This window comes from Bos mutus, chromosome 5 (assembly GCF_027580195.1).
Source record: "Bos mutus isolate GX-2022 chromosome 5, NWIPB_WYAK_1.1, whole genome shotgun sequence".
Lineage (NCBI taxonomy): Eukaryota > Metazoa > Chordata > Mammalia > Artiodactyla > Bovidae > Bos > Bos mutus.
In genome coordinates, this window is record NC_091621.1 from 46,430,670 (window position 1) to 46,446,010 (window position 15,341).

Genomic DNA, 15,341 nt, shown 5'->3' on the forward strand with positions numbered 1-15,341 from the left:
ATTACTCCATGTTCTCCTGTGTGATCCTACCCAATTCCCTGCACTTTATAGATATGCCCTTTCGATTAGGCTGTACAGTGGGTGTGGATGCAAACTCCAGCCCTGAATTCAAATTCTGTGATTATTCCCTATACACTTACCTTGCACAACTTTTCGTTTTTATTCTCTTCCGATCCTCTTGAGCACAGGTGGAGTGACTAGAAGCGATCTCTTTCAATTTTCTTCCTGGAAATGCTCCAGAAGTCACTAGCTTTATCAAAGTGCCTCTGGCATGGTTGGGGAAGGCAGCAAAAGTGGAGACTTTCTGAAAGTTGTGTTTGGTACCTTTAGTTTGTTGAGTAACTTCAAGTCTGGAAAAGGGAATCAGCACAGAAAACCAGGACCCTTGCCTCACTGCTCTCATATGAAACAGTTGATGGATTTAAGTCCCCTTCCTTTCCATTCTTTTAACAAGATATGCCACTGCTGCTGCTGCTTTATCCTGGCCAATGGCTATCAAAGGACACAGCCACTGAAGATGTGGGTTTTAGTGTTTATATTTACATGGGTCAGGTCAGAATAAGCAATGGGTGATAAACTATTTCTGAGCAAAACAGCTGATGGTGCAGACAGTGTGCGTGTATGGCAGGAGTGCATGTGTCTCCTGAACACTTGGACTGGGCCCTGAGCCAACTGACTTGCTTTTCAGGTCCAGACCCAAGCATTTCATCCCCATCCCTCAGTCTCCAGGGCTTTGTTGCAGGGTTAATTTTCCGATTGAGTTCCACCACCACCCCCCATCCCCGCAGCTGCACCCCCCCCACCCCCACCCGCACCAGCAACCTCCCCTTTCTCTGCTGATCTCCTGCCCTCTTTGAGCTGACTGAGCAGCAGGAGTTCTGATGGGTGGTGCCCCCAGACCTCCAAGCCCTCCTCTGGGGGTGTCAAGGGATAGCCCAGTTTGAGCTGGGCTTTGTCAGCATCCCCGCGGTGGTAGTTTGCTTTCTAGGTGGGGCTGATTTGGGGACAATGCCACAGGCCAGGTGGGAAGGATTAGAATGAAAAGCCAGAGGAAGGGCAGCTCTTCTCAGAAACCACTGGGCCCTCACTTCCCAAGTTACCTTCAATCCCACCATTCTATTGACTTCTTTCATGAACTAGAATTAGAGCACACAAACTTATTTTTCCCTGGTAGATGGTGTGGTAATCTTGTCTAAGACCAATCCTCACCTCTAGTGTGGATATCTCATGCTGGAGTTTCCAGATTCCATGAAACTAAGGCAAGAAGGGGGGAGGGGTGTGGCTGGCTCCTTCTAAGCAGGCACTGGGAAGAGAGCTTTTATTGCCTCAGCCCCTCCTAATATCCAGGTCAACTTTATCTGTCTCTTTGCCTCTCCCTCTCTTTGTGTAATTACTTTGGGTTGAGTTTCTCAACGGAAACATCATTGTCCAGGGCTTCAGTTCTGTGCTTTCTTTTCCTGAAGAGACAAGCACTGTTCTGAGCCTCCTCCTCAGTGGGATTGTAGACCCTGGAGCCCTTAGCTGTGGAGAAGGGAGAGAATCTGGATTCAGGACCCCCCAAGCTCGGGCTCTTTGGCTTTCTGAGATGCAATTTAAAGAAGAGGCTAGCTGTTAGAGAGCCAGGAATATCTCATCCTTTTTACTAGGTCTTTGTAAACCCGAATGGTGTACCTGTTCTAGTACTTCCCTTCACTGCTTTGATAGGGCCCCAGGAGCCCAAGGAGTCTGGACTGAGGAGCTGAAGTAGTAGAGATCTCTTTGTCCTTGAGTCCTACAGAAGAACTCTGGGGTCCATTTTCTTCTTCCACTGCTAGGAAGATCCACTGTGTGGGGAGTGGGAGGGAAACGAAATTTAGGACTTGGGAAAGTTGGGCTGTCTAGGACCTCGTTCGGCTTCTGATAACCAGGCCTTAGAAGCTACAATGAAAGGTTGACCAGGAGGCTCTGGGTATGCTGGGGAGCAAGTACAGGAAGGAGGCTACTTCTCTACAGCTGACTCAAACACAGAGAAAGCTCTGCCATGATGTGCAGCCCCATATTAGGGGGTGGGATGGTGGGCTTAATTCCCTGGGATCTCTTTAGTTCTGCATGTGTCACAGCTCTGACAGAGTTAGAGGAGGCTAGGTTCTGCCCTTGAAAGAGTCCCACTTCTCCCAGCCCCCGGCCCAGAACATCACACACCAAAGTATATGTATGTGGCCAAGTATGGTATTAAAGAGGTCAGAAGCCGAGGCGGGACACAGTAAACCAGCCTTAAACTAACTTCCCAGTCCTTGTCCTGCTCTGTTCTTCCCATCAGCCCAGCCTGAAGACCATTTGTCCTCCCCCTCCACACTCATGCCCTCAAGCCCCAAGCAACTATTGAGTTTCTTCCTTTCTGCTTCCCTGGAAAACCAAACCCCTGGAGCAGCCCCCACAGAGGGTGGCAGCCAGGCTCTTGGTGTCTTTAGTGTCCTGTTGGCCTGTTGAGTTGTAGGGGAGTTGGAAGGCAGTGTGAGACCATGAAGCCAGATCCTTATCTGATCAAATCCACTCTTCAGGATCAAACTCCAAATATCTCAGGGCTGCTTCTTTGCTCAGATAGTGGAGAAAATTATTGTCTATAAAATGCTTCTTTAAAAAGTTAATTTTCTGGCTGGAAAACCCAGCGTGTGCGTGTGTGTGTGTGTGTGTGTGTGTGTGTGAATGAAGAGAGTAAGGGTCAGGTCCCTCATTTTGGATTGTGTCTCTCCCCCTCCTCTGGGTGGAGGATGGGGATGTGGGCTGGGGCTTTATTGAGGGTGCTTTTCCTGTTGGGAGTAGTGGTGGGTCATAAAACCTAGAGGAGGTTGTTTTGATCTGGTGACCTCTCAGGAAGTAGCATTTGAGCTTTTGCTTTGTAAATCACTCTCCCCTAAACTGGCCAACTAGATTGGATTGCACTTCCCCAAGCCCACCTGGGGCCCTTCTTACTTCCCTTTCCCCAGTAAACCAAAGCAGAAAAATCAAAGCAAGTCCAGGGACCCCAGATCCTCTGCCTCCAATATGAAAAGGGCTCACTGGTGATTTGACCCCTCTAAATTCGGCATGTTCTGGGTGGTATGGCCATAGTTCTCCTTAAAATTCCAGATTTAAAAATCATACCATCTTTCATTTTCTTTTGCCCATGCAGACTTTGGTTCCCCCAACCCCTCAGTTAAAAAACAAGTAACATGGAAGGTAATCAGCTTCTGAGTCTGGTGGTAGATACAATGACTCCTGGGGGCACTACTCTCTTGTGGGGCTGCCATCTCCCTGTGATGCATTTCCTGAGCCCCAAACCCCTTCTTGACAAGGTGGGACTTTGGGTGTGTAAGAGAGAGCTCATGAAGAGAGGGGATGGGACTGAGGCATCATCTAGCATTATATGAATGGAGGAAACTCTCTGCAGTCAGTGACTGGGATTTATGTAATTAAGATGCATGCTGGGGTGTGAGTGAAAGCCCACAGCCTCCTTACTAACTGAACTCTAGCAAAAAAAAAAAAAAGCATTTTACCTAAATGGCTCCATTTTGTAATGTTAATGACCCTTTCCCTCCTAAAGACACCCCTGCTTCTCAAGGGTCCCTCTGCCAGCTTTGGGCTAGGGAGCTAAAGGGAAAAGAAGTAAAGAGGCTTCTATCTCTGTCTCAGTTCAGGCTACAAGTTAGGATGCTTTCAGGCCCAGACATCAGGGCTCCTATCCATAGCCAGAGAAATGCCCCGTATGCTGGAAATGAGGCCATAGATTATATGAATTCCCTCTTAGCACTTACTTGCACAGGCTCCAGTTTACTCTCCTTCATTTCCCTGAGAAGTCTGAGTTGGGGCATCCCAAACCCGCAACCATCAGAGAATCTCCCTCATTCCTAAGGCTCGATGCAAATACACTGCCTTTATAGAGAGCTGAGCACTTCCATAGCTGTATACGGGAAAATATATTTATAGATCACTCCGTGTATAATAGGATGTATGTTTTCCATATCTCTCTACTCCACATTTAAATGCAGATTTATAGATCTTTAGATTTATAGATCCACAGTGAACATAACAGTCCTCTGTCAGATTTCTGTGTGCACATTACCAATCTCTCTATAGTGCTGGATGTATAGGCTGGGATGTATTGGTACAGCACTCCCTAAATATCTGGATGAATATTTGGTGAGCTTTTTCTTTCCCCTTGGTTGGAAAAAGACTCTGAGTCTGTTGCTCAATCTCTATTTTGAAAAATTTATCTAGATTTATGCAAAAGCCCCAACTCATAAAATAGCTACATATTGAAGCTACATATTTGGAGATCTTTATAGTCTTTGCAGTTTTGCTGCAAACTTAAATATTTGAAAGTATGTTTAGAGATGGTTCCATAATACATGTATCTATATGTAGGGGCATAGATCTCCCTCCAGAAGGATATAAACTTAATTCATCTCTCTATCTCTGTGTCAATAAAGACATCAGGTGAGTGCCTTTATTGGGGATAGGGAACAAATATCTTTCTGGCTGTTTTGCTTATTAAAGAGAGTGATTCTGTTCCTGTCTTCAAGGTTCCCACTAAATAGAGTCCAAAGGAGTTAGCTGCCTCCTAAAAACCTGCTCTAGGGACCACAGCCCTCTCCAGGCTTTCCCTGTGACCTGAAATCCCAGCCCAATCTCCCCAACCTGCAGGACCTCCCAGAACAGCCGCTAAGAAGGGAGAGAAAAGGGAAGAGTCCTAGGACTATGCTCCTCTTGGCTCTCAGGGTGGAGAGGTTGAGGGAGGGAAGCATGAGTCTCCCCAACACAACTGGGCCTTTGAAATTTGGGGAAAGATGTTCAAGTCTCCCCCTATTTTTGGAGGGTGCCCAAATGGTGCGAGGGTCACTGCCCTACCCATAAATGCCTCCTCCCCAATTGTTCTTGGTGCCCAGGGCCCAATTAAGCGGCTGCCTCACTCCCGGCAGCCGAGCTCTTATCGGCCGGGGATTGATGCCTCCGCGGCTCCTGTATATCATTTCCAAGATTTTTTCTGTCCAACTCCTCGGCTCCTTCGGCTTCCGCGGCTTTGACTAATGATTGCTACAGATGCCAACGTCTCCAGAATCCTAATAGCCAGGCAGGCGGACTCTTATTTACCCGGCAACATTGCCGCGGGGGAAGGGGGGCTGGGGGAGCAAGGATTGGGGTGTTGCAGGTTGTGGGGGACAGGGGAGAAGGTTGTGATCAAGTTTCCCTGAACTTCTTCCCCAGTGAGAAAGACATTGCCAACTCCCTCCTCTCCCTGAGGGAAAAATAGAATCATAAAATAGGGCTAATAGTAACTCATAGTTTGCCTCGTTGGAAAAGATCAAAGAATGAACAGGACATGGGAGAATAATCAGAGAAGTGTTTATTACTTGTAAATAGATGAGATTAAGCAGGAGACCAGCAGTTTAGGAAGGAAAAAGGAGGGTTTCTTTTATTTTTTTGTCCGGAGGAGGAGAGACAGGGAAAGTCAGCCACGGTGGGAGAAGGGGCTCCTTTTTAAGTTTTCGCGTCTTCCCCGTCCTCTCCCCACCCCAAATCTGGTCTTCCCATCCGTGAAAATGCCTCCCCTTTTTCCCTTTCTTCGCCTCACCTTCGGTCACTCCGGTGTAGGGATGACCCGCGTGTTGCCGACCCCGGTGCCTCCTCCCAGAGGCCGCTCGGGTGCCCGCTGGGGCTGCCGGAGTGCTGGGGCCTCTGTCTGGGGGTGGGGAGAAAATCAGACCCAACAGCCCACTGCGGGCTGGGGGTCGCCGGTCTTGCGGTTCCACGCGGGCCGAGTGGCGGAAAGTTGCAGCCGAATCCGCTTCTCCGGCGCTTCTGGGCCGCCAGCGGGGCCAGGTCTTTGGGGGGAGAGGCTGGAGTTCCCCGCCGAGCCTGCAGCCTGGGCATTGCGCTTCCTCGGGTCTCCATCCTGACCTTCCCAGACATACACACTTCATGCCGGTGAAGAGACAAAAAAGCCGAGCGGCCCGGCTCCGAGCCCAGGCGTGGAGTGCTCACTCCAACCCGGAATATTTTTCTATCAGAGAATAATGGAGCACAAAATAATTCAGCAGAGCGGATGGGCAGGAGCGCAGTGTGGGAGCCCCGCGCGGTGGGCCGGCTGCACAGCGGGCCGCGCCGCCCAGCCCCGGAGGACCATTTCGTTGGAGTGTAGAGCGAGGCCGCAGCCCAGCCCTGACCCAGCAGCCCGAGGGCCAGTCTCTAAATGACGGCCCTTCAAGAGGACTCGGAAATGCAAAAAGGGAGCCGAAAAATTTAAACAGTCTGAAGGTAGAGGCGTCCCGGCGCGGCCAAAGCGAAAATCAATTACGTAATTAAAACGGGGAGAGGGCGAGGCCAGAGGTTGGGGGTCCCGGGTTCCGAGGAGGCGGCCAAAGTATGGGCCGAGGCGGGTGAGTGGCCCGGGGATGGGGCTCGCCCGCCACGGCCCGGAGCGCGAGGGGCTGCGGGGAGGTTTATCACAGATCGCTATTGATTCCCGCTCGTCTGGGGAGAGCAGGCTGCATGTCCTCCTCCAGGCCGGATCCTGAAACCGACCGATGGGCCTTTCCGGGCTCCCTCATTTTTTATGGGGTTGCGGCACGCAGTGAAAGACGGCTCCCCAGATCCCAGGAGTGCCCGGATCTGTCCAGGCAAGTTTGTCTGAGAGTGCAGGTGGCACCAAGACATTGCCTCCGGGTTTAAGGGGATAGAGGAAGGTGGTACCCTAGTTTCAGGCACTTACATGTTCCTCTCGGTCTGGATTCCCCCAGCCTGGGAATCCAGGCTTGCTTTTGGAATGACTCTTATCTAAGGAGGGAGGCTTGGAAGGGATGTGGGTAGGCTTATCAAGGGGAAACTTGGGCCTGAGCTAACTGGATCCCTTAGGGGTCCCAGGGACCCCAGGGAAGGAAAGGGAACAGTTTCTGGAGGAAGGAAAGAAGGCACACAGGGAGCTCTGTTTGTGAAGAAATGATGTTCTTGTTATTATTGAGGTTAATGATGGTAATGATTGGGTATGGCTGGGTCAGCCTGAAAGAAGAGCTCTCCACAGCCCTTTCTCACAGAGGCTTCTCTGGAGAAGTCACTGGCTCTCTGACCTAGCTGTAATTGGGGAGAATAAAATGAAGACCTTTCCTCCCCTGCCCTTTCCTCCCCCACTCCTTAAGAACTCCAGGAAAAAAGGGGACACCTTGTAAAATCTTCATCACCCACCCCAATAATTTCCCCTCTGCTCTCTCCAGTAAAACGCGTCATTTGGGGGCACTGGGCTTTTGCCAGGCACCCTTCTTATGAAGTTCAGCAAGCAGTTCCTGGGCCAAGTCCCTACTAATGAATTCTGTTTCTGACTCTGGAGGAGACCCAGGATTCTCTTGCCTGCTCCATGGAATTCTCCCTCCATCCTTGTCTCTGCCTTCCTTGGTCTAGGGTGCCTCAACCCATGAGTCCCTGGAAGCTCAGAGGCCAAGAACAGATTAGAGTATTTTGAGATGCCCTCATCAACCCCAAAAGGAACCCCACCTTCCTATCGGCTTCTTAATTCTGGGAGCACCAGGTCAGCTCTCTGGAAGCTACCCTAAGCCAGCCTAATTCCTAAATCTTTCAAAACCACATTTAGAGTGCTTTAAAAGTAAAAGTCCTTTTACCCACCTCTAACAGGAAAGTTCAAGTTAGAAATACTCAGCAGCGCAAGCTTCTTGCAGCACTGTCAGAATTTTTCAATAACAACAACAAAAATAAGAATTAAAGCTTTCATCAAGGGGAGAAAGGGACACCCCCACCCTAGTTTTAAAGAGGATATAATCCTGCAGCCTTGGACGAGAGTGGGGAGCAGGGGTCAGTGAGGCCAGGATGAGCAAAGAAGAGGATGGGGAACCCAACCTCTAACTAACAATTTCTCCAGCATAAAAATGAAACATCAAATTCGTTAGCCCAGGGCCTTCATTTTTCCCCTTCCACATTATAACTAGTTATTGAACTCACTGGAAGATCTAAAGGCCATTTGCGAAGAGACAAATTTCAATGGAGTTTCCCCATCAATAACCCCATGGCAGTGACCTATTGGAACAAGTCAAACACCCGAGGTGAAATGCAGGTCACTCTGTCTAACCAATATTAAAATGCGGCCACTTTTTAAAAAGCCACTTTAAATGAGATTTGAGGAAAATTGAATTCCAAGGAAGGCAAAGCAAGGAGGGGGAAATTCACGAGAGGACCCTGCTTATGGTCTCCGAACAAACAGGAGAAATTCATCTTTAATATTTTAAAGGGGGGCAAATTAACATTCCATGATTGCTTTTTTTTTTTTGAGACTATAAGCGATTCCAGGAGAAAAAAAAGGTTGAGTATTTTCTGGTGACACGTCTGGGTTATTAAAATCATTTTAGACCAATTCATTACTTTTACTGACAAGAGATTTAAGAAAAAATCAATTAAGCATTTGCATATTCTTTTGCATACATTAGCCCTGCCTGCTGGCATTAGAAGGGGACAAAACACATACATATATACAAATACACACACAGCGGGGAAAATGGGAGCCTTGCTTTATTTGGGGGTTTGCAAGTTGCTTGGAGAAAAAAAAAATGGAATGAATTACTTGATGGTATACCATCTAAAAGTCAAATTTATTTGAGGAAGAGGAAAGAGACGTGTTGCGATGTTTAATCTCTAAAACAACAACAAAAACCATATATACACGCGCGCGCACACAGTCACATCCTGTCCTTCTGAGAGTGGGGAAAGGAATGACACCTCATTTTCCCTCTCTTTGCCCGCCAAATCCTGAGTTGGCTCTCACTATTTTTCTCCCTAGGAAAATCCAGGGAGTCTGAGAGGTGAGATTTTAATGCAGCAGAGAATCAGTGGAGTCGCTGAGGTCTCTCAGCCGGCAGCTTGTTACTGGGGAGGGGAGGAATATGGGTTATCCAACGGTCAGTATGGTAATGCGGGCACAATAAGGCCTCGCACACAATGGACACATATTTTTCTTCAGCGGTGTCAGAAGGGAAGCGCTTTGTACTAAAACACGTTTCCGAAAGAGAAACCAGATCGAGATTTAGAAAGAATATGGGGGCGGATGCGGGTAGCATTCAGAGAGTGATTGTTTGGAGGCTGGCAAAAGGTGATCAGAAAAAATAAAAAAAATAAAATTGGGGCTGAGAGAGGTAGAGGGCAGAGCAGGGGTTGGAGATCCCTGGGCTGATGAGGCAGGAGGGCAAAACACAAAAGGAGATACAAGGATTCATCACGGACAAGAGCTGCTTTAGGCCGCCCCCCCTCCAACCCATTAAGCTAACGCTAAGTACAGGAGCCCTCAGAAGGGATCTTATTTCTATGCTCGCAATAATATCCAGGTGAAAATGTTTGTATGTGTGTGTCTGTGTAGCGGACTCTGGCTTGCTGTTTTCATGTGATAGGCGACTTTCTTGCTACTGAGATATAGGAGCCCAAAGAGAGTTTTTTTGGTAAATGATGTAGATACATGTGGACAAATTTGGGGAAATCTCCCAGATTTTACTTTCTGGATCCGAATGTCAAATTAGCTGTGCAAACCTGGGAAGAAAACTCCACGTATTTATGGCTGCATAAGGAGGCACTTAATACATCAATAAATATTAATAGTATGAATGCACATGGACTTGGCATTCAGTTGAAGGCATCTGAACTCTCTTGGATCTGCCTACACACACTGGCCCAAAGTGGGTTTCGTGCTCCCTTTCCCTCAACGCACCTGCAGGAGCTCAGAATCCTGGCGAGTGGGGGTGTACAATGGGCCGAGCCTTGGAAAGGACTTCCTAGCAAGCCCAAGAGGGTGAAAAGAAGGAAGAAAAGCAAGTTGAGGCGGGGGCAGGGCTGGTAGAAGGTAACAGTGAGGGCTGGGAGGAGGGGAGCCAGGTGGAGGTGAGACTATTCCTGGCCAGCATAGGGTGGGGCAGCCTGATCCAGGTGCAGGCCTAGAAGGGAGGATGGGGGTGGGGCTGGAAGGCTTTCTCCTTCAGCAACCTTTCCCCCACCCTACCTGAGCTCCTGGAGTTCTGCTTCTCCCCAGGTTGGGGGCTGGGGCTGGGTTCAGAATTTTTCTGTAGGACAGCAGTCAGCATTGGTTTCCCTTTGGCACTTCTAACAACTTGTAATTAACCCACCCCCCAGCACCAATAATAAACCAACTAAGCAGCAGCCTTCACCTTCTCAGAGTCTCAAGCTCCTCTTCCAACCAAACCAGCCAATCTTCACACGCAGAGGGTCCCAGATAAGAGTGAGCAGGAGTACTTTGGAAATTTGAGAATCGCCTCTAAGAGGTGGTCAGCCTCCAGGGAATTCCGGTTCTCTCACCCATCTAGTGGCAGCAAGTGGGCACTGACCTCTGGGCAAGAGGTTTCCAGGGACTCCCAAGCACTGGCTCTTGGTGAACCTAGGGTGAGGGTAGGGGGCTTGAACATGGCAGGAAGAAAGGTGGCCACGGGCCCAGGCAGAGGGAATCAGTCCTTTGGGGCATCTGCTGTGGCCCAGCTCTCCAACCTCAGGGTGAGCCCTAATTTGGAAGTGAGAACCCTCTCTGGCATCCCAAAGGTGGTGAGAGACAGGTTGGGAATCTCCTGCCTTCAGCCTCCCTCTCGCAACGGTTTTATTTTTTTCCCTTTCCCCTCCTCATTCCCTTAATTGCAGATGTTCTAATTAAACCCTCAAATAGTTGTTATGCCGTTTTAAAAGGTACTTATTCAAGTGTCAACCAGGCTGGGCTGGGAGGAGGCAGCGTAGGGCGGCGAATTAAAGGTAGATTGACTAATCACAGCGGCGATCATAATAATAAAATCAGAGGGGAAAAAAATCACATTACGACTTTTCGTGGAAAGGAGGGAGCAGGCAGCCAGCGGCCGCCAGCCCTGCGCCGCCGCCGACACAAAGAGTGCGGGCGATTCCGCGAGACTGATTTATGACGTTTTACAGCCCTATAAAAGCTGTAGCGACGAGGCAAGCGCTCCTACCACCGCTGGCAGATTTAGTCTAATAAATAAAACATAAACAGTTAACTTTATGTGTCACTTTTATTGTTATCAAGTAAAATATAGCCGAGCCCCGGCAAGCTATGATTTTAAACTATAATTGTTATCAAGTGCAACAAGGGGACCCAGCTCCCTCCCTGGGCTCTCCCTTCTGCCACCCCCACCAACTCTGAGTTATGGGATCAGTTAATTAGAATTGGTGGCATGACGTGGCCACCCCTAGCTGGCGGGGGGGGGGCGGGGCGGTGTCAGAAAGCAGCTCTTCTTGCCCCCTCCCTCCTCCATGGCCCTGCCACCCCACCATCAAGGCTATTCCTGTGGGTGGGTGGCAAGAGAGAGGGGAGGGCGCAGGAATGGACTGGAGACCCCCGAGTCCCGCCCAGCCTCCCCAGCTTCGTGAGCTCACCCCTCAGCTTTTGGAAGGCAGCCTGGAGCTGACCCTTGGGGATGCGTGTTTACATGTAAACACATGTGTTACATGGATACAATCCCTGGCCGGAAGCAGGCTCTACTAACGCAGGCCTTCCTCCTAGCTAGGTCTGCCCTCTGTGGGGATGGAGAAGGAAGAGCTCCCAGGGCCTTGGCTGGGCACCATCCCAGGGGACTGGCCCCTGGCAGAGTGCTCTCCTCCTTGCCCCAAGTCCTCGGGAACCGGCCTTGGAGGTAGTTGTCAGAAAGCGGCAGGCCAGGCAGAATGGAGAGCAGAAACAACTGGCAGCGGGAGAGATCCTCTGCTCCAGGCTGGGCAGGGAGGGTCAGTGGGCACTTGGGGAGGGCAAGGCTTCTGAACTATGCTTTTGCCAACCACTTCCTGTCTCTCTTCAGCGGGGGCTCAACCCCCAGACCTCCAGAAATGACGTCAGAATCATTTGCATCCCGCTGCCTCTACCTGCCTGGTCCAGCTGGGACCCTGCCTCGCCGGCCCCCTGGCCAGAGGGTTGGGTGAGTGTGTATGGAGAAGAGGGCTGGACTCTGGTCTCCTTGGATGGCGGGGTACCACAGGCTCTCCAGCCTCCTGGGCTCAGCCTGGGCCCCTCCCCATCCAACCGCCACTCCAGTCCTCATTCAACTTCCTCTTCCTGCGAAAGAGGGGCGCTGCCCCGTGACCTACACAGATTGAGACAGGATCGCCATGAATGGGGATCTCTGGAAAAGCTCGGGAGCCGAGGCCCGAGGGGTACACCGGAGGTTCAACGGGAGACTCTGGGAGGGGGCTGAATCACAGCCTCCCAACAGCCTCCCAATGCCCAGGCTTTGGAAAGGAGCTGGGGGCTTCCCATCTCCTTTGGCAGGGGAGCGTTGTCAGTCGGAGGGGTGTGTACTGGGGGCACCCCAGCCCCTGCCAGCTAACCCCACATCACCACCACCACCCCCCAGCACCACCACCACCACCACACACAAAAAAAATTGGATACATTTTGAATAAAGCGATTCGGTTCCTTATCCGGGGACTGGGTTGCTCCGTGTGATTGGCCGGCGGAGTCACATGGTGAAAGTAACTTTACAGGGTCGCTAGCTAGTAGGAGGGCTTTATGGAGCAGAAAAACGACAAAGCGAGAAAAATTATTTTCCACTCCAGAAATTAATGATCATGAGCTCGTATTTGATGGACTCTAACTACATCGATCCGAAATTTCCTCCATGCGAAGAATATTCGCAAAATAGCTACATCCCTGAACACAGTCCGGAATATTACGGCCGGACCAGGGAATCGGGATTCCAGCATCACCACCAGGAGCTGTACCCACCACCGCCTCCGCGCCCTAGCTACCCTGAGCGCCAGTATAGCTGCACCAGTCTCCAGGGGCCGGGCAATTCGCGAGGCCACGGGCCGGCCCAGGCGGGCCACCACCACCCCGAGAAATCACAGCCGCTCTGCGAGCCGGCGCCTCTCTCAGGCGCCTCCGCCTCCCCGTCCCCAGCCCCGCCAGCCTGCAGCCAGCCAGCCCCTGACCATCCCTCCAGCGCCGCCAGCAAGCAACCCATAGTCTACCCATGGATGAAAAAAATCCACGTTAGCACGGGTAGGCAACTTTGCTTTTTGCTCTCCCCCTCCCCTCTTCCCCAGCGCTCCCCACCCTCCTCGGCCCCCGCCGGCCCCGTCCTCCTTTCTCTCCTTCCCCCTCTCTCTCCAGGAGCGACTCTGGGTTAGCACAATTGAACTGGATTTACGAGCGAGAATGGGTAATTACATCCCCCATAAATTTTATGGCTTAGCTACTCTGGGCAGTCCGAGCCATGTGCTACGATCTGTTATGTATGTGTGAAAACTATGCTCGCTTTCTAAGGGCGCATAAATAATTCAGTGTCGTTACAATGAGGATTCCCCTCTTATTACACTACAAAGTCTCCAGCTCCCTTCAACTTCTTTATAACCCATTTAGCTTGATGACTTTATTTCCATCACCCCCTCCTCCTGTTCCAACAGAGCTGAGGATGGGGTGAGGGTGGGGGGCGGGGAGCCTGCTGCCTTTGAACCCCACTATTTGCTTTCCCCCCTCCCCTCAGTGAACCCCAATTATAACGGAGGGGAACCCAAGCGCTCGAGGACAGCCTACACCCGGCAGCAAGTCCTGGAATTAGAGAAAGAGTTTCATTACAATCGCTACCTGACCCGAAGGAGAAGGATCGAGATCGCCCACTCGCTGTGCCTCTCTGAGAGGCAGATCAAAATCTGGTTCCAAAACCGTCGCATGAAATGGAAGAAGGACCACCGACTTCCCAACACCAAAGTCAGGTCAGCGCCCCCGGCCGGCGCTGCACCCAGCACCCTCTCCGCAGCCACCCCGGGCACTTCTGAAGACCACTCCCAGAGCGCCACGCCGCCGGAGCAGCAACGGGCAGAGGACATTACCAGGTTATAAAACATAACTCACACCCTGCCCCTATCCCAGGCCCCCCATCCTCCCCTCACACACAAATTGACTCTTATTTATAGAATTTAATATATATATATATTTTGGTTCTTTTCTCTCTTCCTCCCACCTTCCCCCTTGTCAGTTCCAAACAGACAAAACAGATAAACAAGCCCCCTGCCCTTCTCTCCTTTCCACTGTTAAGGACCCTTTTAAGCATGTGATGTTGTCTTAGCATGGTACCTGCTGGTTTTTTGTTTTTTGTTTTTTTTTTTAAGGCCATTTTGGGGGGTTATTTATTTTTTAAGGGAAAAAAAACTGCAAAAATTATATATTGCAAGGTGTGATGGTCTGGTTTGGGTGCATTTCAGGGGAAATGAGGAAAAGAAAGAAGGAAAAAGATTTTTAAGCCAGTACTCCTCCTCCTCCTCCTTCCCCCCTCTTTCCTTAGGCCTTTTGCATTGAAAATGCACCAGGGGAGGTTAGTGAGGGGGAAGTCATTTTAAGGAGAACAAAGCTATGAAGTTCTTTTGTATTATTGTTGGGGGGAGCTGGGAGGAGAAGGGGGAAGACAGCAGACAAAGCTAAATGCATCTGGAGAGCCTCTCAGAGCTGTTCAGTTTGAGGAGCCAAAAGAAAATAAAAATGAACTTTCAGTTCAGAGAGGCAGTCTATAGGTAGAACACCCCACCCCACCCCCCATCATGGTTATTGTGTTTTTGGACTGAATTTACTTGATTATTGTAAAACTTGCAATAAAGAATTTTAGTGTCGATGTGAAATGCCCCGTGATCAATAATAAACCAGTGGATGTGAATTAGTTTTACGTCAGTGTCTGATGGTTTCTTTTTCTCCCCCTTCTCCTTCTGGCCTGGAAACATCCCACCTTCTCTCTAGAGTTGCTGAAGTTTACTCTAAGCAAATACACACATCTTAACTCTCAACTCCAGTTTCCCAAGGTCCTTAGAAGATCCAGCAATAGGTTTGGGGCAGAGGATGTCAGAAGAGGGGATGTGGAAGAGTAGGGCACTCCCTCCCTGAGTCTGTAGGGGCCAGACTCTCCTGGGGGGTCTCACTTTTCTAGAGTTAAACATGGTGCCTTCTTTGTCTCTTCCTCTCTCCTCTCTTCTCCCTTCCCTCTGGTGAGTAGGCCTGCCTAATTTGCAGATTAGAAGGCAAGTTTAGGGAGTGGGGACGAAGAAGAGTTTTCATCTTTGGGGAGTTCTTTGGGGCTGAAGGATTAGGAAGATGCCTCTCAACATGCCTGTTGTCATAAAAAGAAGAAACATTTTGAGCTGGTGATTCTAAAGCAGCAAAGTGACCTGTCAGGATGGCTTTTCTGTTTGTTTAGACTTGGAAAGAAGGGTGAAGTGGAGGCCAGAGGCCTGGGAGGCCCTCTTGCATGGGTAGGCCTCAAAGCCTGATGCCTGGAGATAATGAAGCACTCTTATTCCCTGCTCCACCCCCCCCCCCCACCAACTTTTATCATGGACCTGCT

At 50.2% G+C, this 15,341-nt stretch overlaps 1 protein-coding gene across 5 annotated transcripts in view; it reads left to right on the plus strand.

Moving 5' to 3' along the window:
- The window catches only part of LOC102273166 (homeobox protein Hox-C6), a 60,588-nt gene extending 45,903 nt beyond the window's left edge, over nucleotides 1–14,685 (plus strand). For 2 of the 5 annotated variants that reach the window (XM_005902097.2, XM_070370871.1), the window contains exons 2-4: nucleotides 11,814–11,930; nucleotides 12,568–13,012; nucleotides 13,497–14,685. In XM_005902097.2, the coding sequence (XP_005902159.1) occupies nucleotides 12,574–13,012; nucleotides 13,497–13,852 (795 nt within the window). In that variant the 5' untranslated portion in view covers nucleotides 11,814–11,930; nucleotides 12,568–12,573 and the 3' untranslated portion in view covers nucleotides 13,853–14,685. Of the gene's footprint in view, nucleotides 1–6,082; nucleotides 6,274–11,561; nucleotides 11,652–11,813; nucleotides 13,013–13,496 lie in introns of those variants that run through there. The other 3 variants (XM_070370875.1, XM_070370880.1, XM_070370872.1) reach the window with 3 other exon arrangements.
- The last annotated feature ends 656 nt before the right edge of the window (nucleotides 14,686–15,341 follow it).